The sequence below is a fragment of the Anarhichas minor genome, unplaced genomic scaffold (genome assembly GCF_050575085.1).
Source record: "Anarhichas minor isolate MPS153535 unplaced genomic scaffold, ASM5057508v1 ptg000025l, whole genome shotgun sequence".
NCBI lineage: Eukaryota > Metazoa > Chordata > Actinopteri > Perciformes > Anarhichadidae > Anarhichas > Anarhichas minor.
In genome coordinates this window covers 10429278-10442774 of record NW_027466471.1, presented here as the reverse complement: position 1 = coordinate 10442774, position 13497 = coordinate 10429278, and the positions used below count along the sequence as shown (strand labels likewise).

Genomic DNA, 13497 nt, shown 5'->3' with positions numbered 1-13497 from the left:
ATCCTCATTATTGTGTGGTTTTACTCCGGAGTCTTCAAAGGACATGTTTGTCGCTTTGCCTAACCTTGCTGTGGTTTCCTTTCCAGGGGAATATTTTTCGTGACCAAAGGCACATTTGGCCAGCTGACCTGTGAATGGCAGTATCTGTTTGAAGAGTTCACCAAGGATCCAATGATTGTAGAGGACCGGCGACTTCGCATCGAGGCCAAGGTACAATGGCAAACTCTCACAACTGAAGTTTACTTTGTCCCCTCAGGAGACTTGTTGATCAACAGATTTACAGGTTTCAACAATAATTTAGCAGATTGTTGCACTAAACACGTTACGTTGTGTTCTGCAGGAGAGAGTGAAGTCTGTCTTCCATGCCAAGGAGTTTGGGAAGATCATAAACTTCAAAAATGCTGAGTTAGCCAAGGTGAGTGGACCATTTGGACTATGCTGCAAAAAGATGCTCCTATTTTATTTATTCTATATATAGATTCATTTTTTTATTGTTCATGTGTTTAAGAAATGCCTGATTGTCTATTTATATTCAAACTAGTTTCCTTGTGTCATCAGTTGAAATACTAGTCACAGAAATGAGTTCTAACTTTGGTTCCTATTTGTTTTCAGTGGGTTCTTGCCAGATTGGACGATGCAAGAGACAGTTTACCCAAATACTGACTCATCAAGAAGAGCGAGAAATGATCATAATTTAACAAAATAAAACGCACACAAAGTCTGTGTGTGTGTGTCAGTGCCTTTGTTCTTTACTGCATGCCACTTTGGTTAACCTCCACGTGTGAGTCGTGGTAAACGATGCTGTATGGTGACTGTTGGTGTGTGTCTGGGATGAAAGACTGTGTGTGTGTGCGTGTGTGTGTGTGCGCGCATGCTTACGGAAGTGCTAGAAATGGACGGCTGACTTCCATTCATTTACCACAGAAGCTTAGAATACACTGAACCAAACATCGCCTCACTGTCTTCTCTTTTCACACACAGTTGATTTCTGATGATCTCTTTAATGAAACCATAACACAACCTTTAGCCAGACTCCATCAAATACACATTAAGTCACTCATTTTGATTATTGAACATATTCCAAGTTGTGTTTTGCTGTAGAAGCTTGAATAACAGTGAGGCCAAATCACCCGTCGTTGTCGCACATTTAATGTTGTTCACTGTTGTTTTTACTGGATTATATAAAAGGGAAACTAATTCAATTGTTTTGATAGGCCTCTGTCACACATGATTTAAAATGTGCTGTTTTCAAACCTGTTTCCTTTTGCTCTCACGTAATGTCTATTTCTGCTCTTTTGTTAAATACATTTCTGTTAGATGAAGACTGTTCAGTGTGTGATTTAGAGCCGCATGCTATTTTTATACCGTACTATCGAGCTGTATATTGATCTAATGAAGTATATCTGTATATAACATCTAACACAATAGTCTGTATTACGGCGTTACAGATTGTCATCTTGTGATTTTTAGGTTTTTATACTACACTTATGCAATGCCAACTCTGTTAACTATGTTGATGATTTATGCAGAGAAAAGTATATTTCAAAGAAATGAATGCAAATTAACAGCTGCTGTTTACGCTGATGTATATGTTTTGGTTTTGGGTGCATAGCAGTTTTAATAAGACTTAATATTTATGTTGCCAGTAATGTTTGTCATTTATGAGCAGAGTGTTCACTGCAGTGGCTTCATGTGTTTCCCCCACTGTTTGAAAAATAAATAAATAATAATAATAAAATGTGTTTCTCTTGTGTATCTCTTGTACCCAGAAAATCTCAAGCACACAAAATGCACTCTTAATTAAGTAACTATAATTCTTTATTGAAAATAACCATAAATATAACTTCCATTTCTCCAGAGAATAAACAGTTGAGTTTTCGAAAGCACAACTTGGATTATTTACATCTAACTGACTGTCCCGAGTAAATAAGGCACTTGCAGGCAAAAGCAGACACGTTGCTCAGTGTGAGGAAAAAAAAACCATCGAGACAATATTAAAACGCCAAACTCACGACTAAAGGCATTCTTGCAGCTATTGCATGAGCAGAAATTGTATACTTGGATCCTATTTCTGATAACTGTATTTTTAAAAGTAATATAAGTAGCCCACACAATAGGTCAACGACATTACTTCCCACTAACTTTCACATTCTTACTTCTACTGCAAAGTATCATTTTCTTACAGCACATTTCTAAAAGGCTGGAATATACAAAACACACAAAATCCGCATTTCAGACACTATAACTACGGAAAGCGGTCTGTTAGTATTCTCTTTGGCTGGATTTTTACAGGCACAAAAAAAATGAAAAATATTTAAATCTTTGGATTAAAGAAACTATAAATCTTTTCAGTGGATCTAATTGTTCTCTGTTTAGCCAGCCAAGAAACAAGCCCTGTAATGTTGTGTGTTAAGTAATTCTCCTATCTTGGCTCTCCTCATGTCTGTCCTCCCTTTCACACCAGATTGAACTCCTTCAGGTTGTGTCTGAGGATGGTGTCTTTGACGGCCACGAAGACGAAGCGGATGTTTTCTGTGTCCGTGGCGCAGGTAAAGTGAGGGTACAGCTGCTTGTCCTTGTCCGGGTTTTGTTCTTGGTACATTTTCAGGATGAATTCTTGAGCAGATGTCGTATCCTGCTGAGGTCCTGCAATTCAGGTTTGATATTATTTCAATACGTTTTCAGTAAATAAATAAAAAAATAGTCGAGCTTCTCTGAACATTTACAAAGTGATGAGAGACCAAATGTGACAAAAATAAAAGGCATGCTGGTCCAGAGAACGTTTCTCAGTGCACGAGGATGTAGTTGAACTTTACTGAATTATAAAGAGTGGCTCGTTTAGCCTGTCCTCATTGATAATAACGAATTACTGACTGTGGACAAAACAGAAATGCCTCTCAGTATGCAGGTCTGTTGTATCAGACTGCATTTAGCTGTTCCTACTAAACTGGCGAATGAGTTGTACATCGCAAGCACTAACTAACTAACTAACCTGTGAATTCAGGGAAGTAGGTGGCTACGTGAGAGTGCATGATCTTCTCCTTGAGGATGTCGGTCTTGTTGAGGAACAGTATGACGGAGGAGCGCTGGAACCAGGGATAGGTGATGATGGTTTTGAACAGAGCCTTGCTCTCCTCCATACGGTTCTGAAATGAAAATGGCAGCATGTAAAGCGGCAACAAATGACAAAGGGTCAACGTCTGGAACAGGATCTGCTGTTGAGCTGAACTCTCACCTCGTTGTCGCACTCAGCCAGCACCTGGTCGTACTCGCTGAGCGCCACCAGGAAGATGATGGAGGTGACGTTCTCAAAGCAGTGGATCCATTTCCTCCTCTCGGACCTCTGGCCCCCCACGTCCACCATCCTGCAGCAACAACAGCACAAAAAGGTATGCAACATCCCCTGTGATGCCTCCTGGTCCAATGCGACAAACATAAGACATTTCCTGTTACACTGGTATGTTATATCTCACCTGAAGATGACATTCTCCATGTCGAAGGGGTATTCGATGATTCCCGTGGTCGGCACTCGGACTCTGAGGATGTCCTGCAGGTCGGGTATGTAAGAGGGTTGAGAAATGCGATCCAGGTCGGTGAGATAGCTGGAAAAAAAGGGAGAAAATGAGTAAAAGGAGAGGAAATCTAAAGGAGGATAATAGAGTGGGGGAATTTCGTAGCTATTGAAACAGGTAGGAAGCGACATAACAGGAGAAACCTGATTCATCGTCCCATAAAATAAAGTGATGTGATCATATGTATATTGGAGTGAATGCACATACATGTGGATTGCATGCAGTTATCTGTACATCGTCACCGTAGTAAGTATTGACTGTGTGAGTGTGGGTTTGTGAGACATTGAGGGGAAGTTGAAACTATTGGAAAAGAGTTTTGCTTCAGTAGAGAAGTACAAATACAGTGTATTTTAGTACACGCGGCATTTGCATAGCTTAAAATAGCAACCACAGGCTAAAAACGGTTCCCTTTCTTTTTCTTTCCTTTTATCTGGATCGACGGTAGCGTGACAAAAAAAAAAACAGGATCTTTAATTATGCTAATGTGTGTTTCTCTACGAGCAGGTGCTCGTCTGTGTGGTCAGAAGGGACGCCTTCTGTGCTCATTAATGTTTCTTTTTGTAATAACAGAACGCGGCAGCCGGATTGACACAGCAAGATAAAGAGGGTGGGTTTTTATACATTTTATCTGCCAACATTTAACAACTAAATGCTCGAAGCCTTCTCCCCAAAACATCTGGTGGAGAAATACAGAGTCCCATATTCCTTTACTTATTTATGTGGTGCTACGAGTAGTTCGATTTAAATATTTTAGGAATCAGCGTAGTAAAAAAACAAACCTATGTGTAATTTTGAATTGAAAATCAATTTCCTGCAGGTTGTTAAGCATAATATATTCATGGGGTGAGTGTGTGTGTGTGTGTGTGTGTGTGTGTGTGTGTGTGTGTGTGTCAAACTGACCAGTTTATTATTTCTAGACCTTATTCTGTGGAGTTGAGGCTTCACCTTGATGTTTTGTCTACACTCTGTAACATCTGTGGGAACTACATGACAGAGCTGTAGAGAGTAGAATCGCAACAAGTTACAATCTGTACCGCGTGTCCAATGCTCACTATTTGGTGGAGTCGGACAGCTGGTACTCTCTGCGTCTGTTGTAGCACTGCTGTATCCCTGCATCGCCCCACAGACTCCTGATGGCCACCGCGAGGCTTTCATGGAACTCCTCCACCTTATCCACTTCCACCTCCAGAACCGAGTTTGCATGGCTCTGTATGGACACACAAGACGATCAGAGAGTGGGTCGTCCCACTTTAAAGGGACTCCATGCACGCGGCGTGACAGACAAAGACAAACATTTGCCAAAATGAACTCCAAACATAAGAGCTCACTGGTAGGAAAAGGAGCGGAACCCAGTTCGACAGTGTCTGTACGGTACCTGGTTCTGGGCATCAGCGAAAGAGATGCTCAGCGCCTCCATGGCTCGGGTCATGGTCTGCATGGAGGTGAAGATGTTCTGGTAGACCAGTTTGGCGTAGCTCTTCTTGTCCTCATCTGTGTATCCTCCTCCGTGGATAATCCTCATTTGTTTGATGAAGGTACTCTTTCCACTCTCTCCGGTACCTGTTGAATACAGCCGGGCTCAACTCCAGTCATGTCTTTTCACACTCATCTCTGTCTGTGCAACTTGATACGAGGAGTCGGGTTGGAGTTAGATACTATAGCGTTGTCTCCTTTGTATTTAAATATGCCGCAGGGCAATAGAGTGGCGTGGGTTTGGACACAAACCGGCTTTCCTCTGACAGTCAAACAAACGGAGACACTCTAGGTAAAAGGCCGGCCCTCTACATTTAATGACAAGAAATTATAAATGCACTCCCTCACATGTTCACTGTCTATGTTGAACACACACACACACACACACACACACACACACACACACACGCACACACACATTCTCTGTCTGTCACGTTCCTCCTCAGTTTTCTCCTTCAGGCCACATGATGCTGAATGTATTTGTTTAACAAATGTGTTTGTTGCCAGACCTGAATATTGAAAGTTGACGTGTGTGTGTGTGTGTGAAGCTATACACCTGCATCTGTATCCCTGCCTGTCAGCAAAGTGTGTGGAGGCTCTGTGAGGACTCTGAGTGGTACCAGCAGTCTTGTGGTTTCCTGGCTGTTTTGCATGGCTTCATGAATACTTGAGTCTTTACATCTTTGCAAACAAGGCTTAGACAAATTGTCTGCATTTGAATGCACCTTGTTTACAAGTCAAGTTTCTTGGAGATGACGGGTGGGGGTGGGTGGGTTTTCGGGGCAAGACAGGCAGGTAAATACTGAGATGGAAGCAAATCGTGATCCTGCAGGTCTGCTGTGCTTTACTTGCTCAAAGGGTCGAGTAGGATTCATGTAAGCTCGTGAAGTTCATTCTTTTTGTGACATGTCCGTCTTTAATGTTGCATTTGGTGTCGTTATTTCAGTGGCGCTAACATCCGACTTTTCTTTTTGTTTGGAGCTGATGTTCCATTGTTGAATCATCAATCATTATATTCAAACAACTGATTCATCAACTAACGTATGCTGTAAAAGGTCATACAGACACAGACATACAACAAGCACCCAGTGCTGTGCACACATTTCGAAGCTCTTTGCATCTGTTGGCCTGCCACTCCGTTTTACCTGATCAGTGAATGTTGACCATCACGTATGGCTTTCTTCTCTTAATGTTCTCTCTAAAATGTACAAAAACACATACTAATTGAGTCCTGAATCGCTTACAGATGAAGTACTGTTTAAATGGCTCCACTGATTTCCCTCATGAAGATCATTTGATTTGTCGTGGGGGTACATGTGTGTGTGTGTGTGTGTGTGTACATGAGTACATGAATACCTGCTCATTTGCTTCTATGTGTGTCTTTGTGCACATCTGTGTGTAGATGTGTGTGCATGTCAGTGTGGTGATTTACAGTTTACCTGTGGGTGATGATGCTGACCACAGATGTCTCCACACACACACACACACACACACACACGTATGTACTGTACATGCAGAATTTACCACAAACACAATCACACCGACACACACTTCCTTGTGACGCCGGCTCTGTGAATGATTGCTGAAATAAGAACTCCTGTCACACTCTCGTAGTTATCTCTTCTTTTTTTTTTTGCAACTGAAACTGACATTTTAATTAAGTTATAATTAGAATTATATGAAGTTGAAGGTTGGACAATTATTTATAATAATCTGCAATCAAATTATATTTGAAATTTTAATAGAATTCCACTATGTGAGTGTAAAGGTATCTACCTTTATAACATGTGATTACCTTAATAGCTAGATGTAGATGTGTTGAGCAATGCCAACACTATATGTTTAGTTACTTGTTTTTCACATGTGATGTGTCCTCCGTAATGACTGCAAAAAGGAAAACCAATAGAAATTCGGTCAAAAGAAATAATGAAACAAACCTACTAAGTGAGGTTTTGGAGGAAAACATGGGGCACAAAAGAAGAAGTCGCTCCAAAAAGTTGCAGTTTGTTTGAACCGTGTGGCAGCCATCACACAAAAACAACCTCTGGTTTGATGCCGCTTATAAACATGCATTTTGTCAGTGTACTCGTTCGACATGGGCTATATTTAAAAGTATCTCACACATTTACGTTCCATTTGACTGTTTCTCAGATATTCCTGTCGGCTATATTCCTTCTCAGGCACAGCAGCTGTATAATAGCCACGCTAAACTAAAGAGGTTGCAAAGAATCCATGCAAAAGCAGCCTTTCCTCTCAATCCACTGAACCAAGTGACCAATAGCTACTCGTGTATTGGACTGTGTGGAGCGGTGTTGACATGTGCTCATCGTGCTGCAGACTTCCATGTCCGGCTGCTGAATGGACAGAAGAGGCAGAACGTGTTGATCTTTCCTTCACTCCCACTCGTCCTCTCCGGGGACCTGACTGTGACCTGACTGTGACCGTCCTAATGAGAGCTCTGAGTCACTCTGACCGGGTACACACAGTAGATTACACATGACTTGATACTTTTGTCATCTAATTGCTATATTATATATCCAAAAAATCTACAGGGTAAGATCCAAAGAGACACGATGCACATTGTGTGTTTCAGACGGTACGCAATAGTGTGTTTTCAATGTCGAAAGGTTTCAATAGTTCCACTGAATCCTGAGCTTTGATGACTAAAGTCATCTTTTTTCTGGTGACGTGATAGACTAATTCCTGCTAAACAGACAGTTAATAATAATAATAACTTCATGTATATAGCACCCTTTTAAAGTCTATAAAGTGCTTTGACAGACAAAGCAAAAGATGACTCAGGCAACTCAGACAATATAACAGCCAAAATATAAAAATGGGTTTTAAAGCATTTTGACTACCTCGGCTGAAAAGGCTCGTAGCTAACGGCGCTAACAGTGCAAACAACGGCAGCAGCGCTGACGGAGCGAACAGTGTTTACCTGAAGGGGAAACGTGCTGCTAATGCTCTGAATGTCGAATAGAGAACCTTTAAGAAGTGTTAAACAAAGTCACTGATTCTGAGGCTGCAGACAGACTTGTATGAGTCAACATTTCTCCTCTGTAGCGTGAATCAGACCCAGACGTGCTCTAGAGGTGATCAGTCAAATATTCTAATCCATTGTAAATCAAACAGGGAGCTAATGGAGAGACCAATCAGAAGCTCACAGCTGCTGCATTCTGAACTAGTAGGAGGCGAGAGCTCTGTTCATCCGTTTCACCAGACCACTGACTCGTTCCCGTGTTTTTTCCCCTCCCCATACATCTCTCAGAACTTCCCCAGCAGCTCTTATAGTAACTTAGTTTTGAAGCAGCATGCACTGAACCACAATCCACATCATGCTGAATGTTTAATGCGTACCCCCTTTTTCACATCGTTCTCCACCAGCGATTCGTGGGTCCATCTACCGTTCGAGTGAGCCGGGAAAATGATTTTCAAGCAAATGAAATGTGGATTCTAATAAATTGTGTGTAGCCCTTTTTCTCGGAGAGCAGTGGAGGCAGACCCACTGCTCATGTCCTGCTCAGGGCTGGATTTGCATGACTTTTGCATGAGGCGCGCCCGCAGCAGCTAGTTATGGCTTTCTGTCACACCACTGACCCAGACCTTGACAGTGGCTCCGGTCCCCTGAGGGGCTCCCGCACTGCTGCAGTAGAACGGGTTGTGTCCAGAGCGCTGACGGTCATGGAGGCTCTTTGAGATGCCATGTGGCTATTCTCTGATCTGCCGCGCTGGGCTGCCAAAGCTTCAAAAAGTGAACATAGGACACGGTATCACAGCACTGAAAGGGTCAAGCCTCAAGCTCTTTCTCAACCGGCCAGCTGAAAGTGTCCATGAGCAAGTCAGTGAACTCAGACCAGGAAGTGAGCTGTGTACCTGAAGTAAAGGAAAGACCCCACAGTGTTTAAAAAGTCCCCCTGGAACTCACACTGTCTCTCTGCTGTACTGATAAATGACTCCTGGGCATCTATTTCCCCTCACTGTTATATTCTTTACTCCCTTTTGTCTGCTAATGCTCAGATGAGGCTGGAGTTTATCCCAACAGAGGATGAGAAAACTCCCACGTGTCTCCAGTCCACCATGGAGCAAACACAGGAATCCTCCACCGCGCAGCTCTCTGAGGGCGCTTATCTGGAAATGAGTGCGCTCGTTTTAGTTTCTGTAGACATTCCTGGAAACTCGCACACTTTAAAACTCCTCTTAAACTCTCTGCCTGTGACTGTTTTCAAGATGTCCGTGGCAGCTGAGAACTGAACGAGTCCAGTAGACTAAATGACTTAAGCTTGGAAATTCTCCACGGTACTGAATATTAACGCTATAGCTATACGACTATGGCGGTCGAGCCTGAACGCGCGGGGACAGACAGCGCGCGCTGCACCACATCCGGAGACCAGAATGAGGAGCTAGGAAATGTACATCAATTCAACCCATCAAACATCTTAAAAGACAGAGAAGGGACGCCCCTTGTAAAGTGCCTGCTTATTCCTAAATCATAACATCTTATTATAATTCAAATAGAGTTCAGTCGAAGGGCTGCTGAGTGCTGTCCCACCTGCCGTGACACCTGCACGGTGTGGCCAGGAAGCAGCGAAGTATTCACTCAAAGGAACATTTTAAAGAGCTTTGCAAAAGTATTTCATGGCATTTGGGCAGAACAGATAATAATGTAGGTACGCGCTATGAGTTTCATCCCCTTAGGAGCATATGTTCAGGCTATAGGCCTACTTTACCCCTCTAAACCCTAAGTCACCCTCCGGGTTTGAACCCCCGGTCCCCGCCAGTGATGCTCACCTAACAGCAGCAGCTTCAGCTCCCTGCGAGAGTCCTTCTTGTCTCTCCGCAGCTGCTTCTCGATCTCCTCGTTGATCCTCTGGTTCTCTTTGTCCTCCGCCGACACGCAACACCCGGCCATCGTTCAGACTGACCGATGAGCCCTTTTTTTCTCTTTTTTACTGTCACCGTTAAAAATGCTTCAAAGGCCCGCAAAGGTGTGCGCGCGCGCCGTCTCCTCCACTCACTCGCTTCACAAAGTCAGTGGGAATAGACGCGGAGCATCTTTAAAACGTGGCGCCTTCTTCTTCTTCTTCTTCTTTCTCTTAAGTGACAAAAGTAGAATATGGAGGAAGAAAAATGTTGAATATCCCGCGGTTCAAACAGAGAATCCTTCAAATAAATGGAAAGTCCAGAGTTTAGTTTAAAAAAATGTTAAGGACTAAAAGGCGTTGACCCGCTTTGATAAGGTGCTGCGGTTGATCTGAAGCAGGAGGACACTTGTTGAACTTTATCTCGGGAGGGCGTGGCACTGGTTGCAAATAGAAAGGGATACATGGGACGTTAACATCCGCAGCGGGCCGGCGGTGTTGACTTGGCTGTGACATGATGAATAATGAGAACTAAGAATGGTAGAGAAGGGGCACTCACTCATGCTTCAGTCGAAGAATGCAGCAAAAGCCAAGAAAAGTAGGAGCAGTGGGCCTGGCTTGGATAAACTGGCCCTGATGGCATGACTGACATCTGCAGATAGCTTTGTTGGCAAATGTTACACATCGGACGTAACACTATGAGTTCAGTGCGGGCAGCTTCCTCCATAGTTTCGATGCTGCTTCGGTGCATCCTCGGACACTGCCATGTTTCCTAACGACCACTAGGGGTCAGGAAGGCCAACTGTGAGTGAATGCATGGGTGTCTGAGTTGTATACTGGCTTTATGAGAAAAGCTAGTATTTTCAACACTTTTAATCTTGTTAGAGAAAGGAGAGGAAGCAGTGATGTTAGAGTCAATGAGGTGAGTGTCACAGATCAGTGCTCAGTATCATTATTAAAAAATGCAAAAGAGGGGCAAAAAAAACAAAACAAACTGGGAGATCAAACTATGTATGAATAAATTCATGTTAATATCAAATGAAAGAGCACAAAGATAGAAAGAAGATATATGGTCATAGTTAATACAAATAAATACAATGTAGGCCTATGACTCTGTAGGAATAATATGGTGATTTTCCTTTCTCATTTTTCTAGAGGGGTACACGATAATGATATAATAATAAACTACATCAAATAGTGGTTGTGGAACTGAAGTAAACTACAGTCTCGTTCTTCAATCCACAAATAAAGTGAGCAGTTACTCTAATGTGAAATCGTTCTTTTAAGAGAATGATTACAGCCAAGTTTGCCTCAGACCGTCTTTAAAATACTGTAAGTGTTTCACAAAACTAAGACAAAAAAACATCTCATTCTCTCAGTGTCTCATTTTTATCTTTTAAATATGTGTGTGTGCAGTCCTCGATTATATTAGTATCAGTAACAAACATAAATCATAATTCACTAAGAATGTGAGAATGATAAACAGTAAATGTGTAACCAGTGCTTTACATTCATCCACACATTAAAATATATAAATTAATTACAATTGTAGAGCTAACCTTGACAAATAACCACAAGCAGTCTTCAGGGTTTTTTTGTGCGCAATTTACTCTCCGCTTCTCCACACTTGTGTCCTTTTATTTTGGAACAACGTTCTCAATGCGTACAGAAGCCCAGTCTACTTTGAATCATCATGATTGCTTTGCAACAAGAACATTCACCACAACAGAAAGACTCAACATGTTATCATCAGCGGGAACAGGTGGGAGGGTCTGTTGGCTGAACCAGGAGGTAAACAAAGTTGGCTCCCTGCCAGCTATGTTTTCCTATTTTTCTCAAAGTATTCAGTTGTCTCTGTTCTCTTTTTGAGCATGTCAAATATTAAAACACTCATAACAGGGAGAAAAAGGAGAAAATTAACCTCTAACTTACCGTTGGTCGATATGATTCAACTTTGCAAGAATCAAATATGTGTTCACTTAAATTACATTTGCAGTGCTTGACAGAGGTTTGTAATAATAGTTCAAATACAACTTGACTTAGGAATCTGGCCGGTAGTATGGTGGGGAGGAATGAGATCGATTTAGAGGCATTAAATTGCCCACTTTGTAGAAATATCTGAATATCTGAAATTATATATGTATCATTGAAATCACCAGTCGACACACATTTGAAAAGAAACATGGCGTTTCATTCAGAAACATGTTGATGGAGTGCCAGTTTATGGAACAAGAAACATTTTTACACTATAATAATTGGAGATCACTATAATAGCACTGTGTCATCAATGAGTCACTAAACGTCATATCTTCGGAATGAAAGCAATCAGATGAAGCGTCTGAGAGAGAAAGAGCAGTTTATGTAAAGTTGTGTTTCCAAAACTCAACCATGTAGTTCTACACGACGCAGTCCACAATATACTGTATAGGTAACACTGCGCTGCTCATTAACATACCGCATGATACTTGAACAGCAGCAGAGGATTCAAACTGTCAACACCAGCTGGAGTCTCTTAAAGGGAAAATCCAGCCTGAATACAACTGGCATGTGCTCCCTCAGAATAATGATGTGAACGAGTCACTCACCAGGCTCGGAAAAGAGTCCTTTGTGGCTCGTATTTATCTGTCAAAATTATCAAATTATCGTTTGTATTTATGCCAGTACAATGTATTTCTTATGATGTAAATAAGCTAAACCAAAACACGAATAGTAGTTAGTCTGTTTTTTCATCTTTTTATTACTCTTTGAAGCTCACAAACATGTGCCAGGCGGTTTCTGCTCACCGGGTTGAATGCAGTGTGAATTGTTTAAACAAGGATTTTCCCTTTAAGCAGCAGAGACGGTGTAAATAAGCACTTTATCACAGCAGGGACACAAGTTACTGATTAATGCAAGTCTACAACAAGTGACCATCAACACTGATAAGTTGAAACTACAGTCCATCTTCAAAACATCTCCTCTGGCAACAAGCAGAATCTCATTAACACCATTTTTTTTTTTTTAACATTCAGTGAAATGTGTGAAAAGTTGGCCCCCTAGTTTTTTCCTATTGGGCCCTGCTGTTGAGACGTGGTTATCGCTAAGATTTACTCAATTCTCACTGTGAGTTGGGCTGGAAATGAACTTGTTGAAGCGGTTGTTGACTGCCAAAATCAATCATCCTTGTAAGAAATTTCACCGGCCAGCTGAAATATCTGAAAACAGGACCTCCGAGGGAGGGCTGGTTGCCTGCCAAAGTGGCTGGTACAGCCAAACACTCCACAGGTGGCTGGTGGAGGATTAGAGTCCAGATCGTGGCACGTACACATCCTGATGCTATGTGGTTTCATCGTAGTCACATCAGGCTGTTTAATGCATGACAACGCACTATGACGTGAATTTTAAGACATGAATCTGATGCGACCATATCGTGAAATCAATAGAAGGTATGTTCAGATTTCAATTCACTCGTGATGTTCTTATAATGTCCTGTAATGCTGTTATATATTAGCTACACTTCAGGGCTTCTTATAGCACAGAATAACAAAGAGAGACCACCAAGCCAGAACAAACACTCCTCCAGCTGCACAATAGGACATTATGGGCTGCAC

General features: G+C 42.1%; 2 protein-coding genes across 4 annotated transcripts in view; one reads left to right on the top strand and one right to left on the bottom strand.

Annotated features, from left to right (window-relative positions):
- Positions 1-1738, top strand: part of vps13a (vacuolar protein sorting 13 homolog A) — a 34787-nt gene extending 33049 nt beyond the window's left edge. For all 3 annotated transcript variants that reach the window (XM_076099425.1, XM_076099424.1, XM_076099426.1), the window contains 3 exons: positions 87-210; positions 341-415; positions 613-1738. In XM_076099425.1, coding sequence (XP_075955540.1) covers positions 87-210; positions 341-415; positions 613-663 — 250 coding nt within the window. In that variant the 3' untranslated portion in view covers positions 664-1738. The remainder of the gene's footprint in view (positions 1-86; positions 211-340; positions 416-612) is intronic.
- A 62-nt stretch (positions 1739-1800) lies between these two features.
- On the bottom strand, positions 1801-10321 carry LOC142957533 (guanine nucleotide-binding protein subunit alpha-14-like). The gene is made up of 7 exons (XM_076099430.1): positions 9837-10321; positions 4948-5132; positions 4625-4779; positions 3474-3602; positions 3236-3365; positions 2993-3146; positions 1801-2646 (listed from the first exon to the last, which is right to left on the bottom strand). The coding sequence occupies exons 1-7, from the start codon at positions 9955-9957 to the stop codon at positions 2456-2458; spliced, it is 1065 nt and encodes a 354-aa protein (XP_075955545.1). The 5' UTR covers positions 9958-10321; the 3' UTR covers positions 1801-2455.
- Between the last annotated feature and the right edge of the window lie 3176 nt (positions 10322-13497).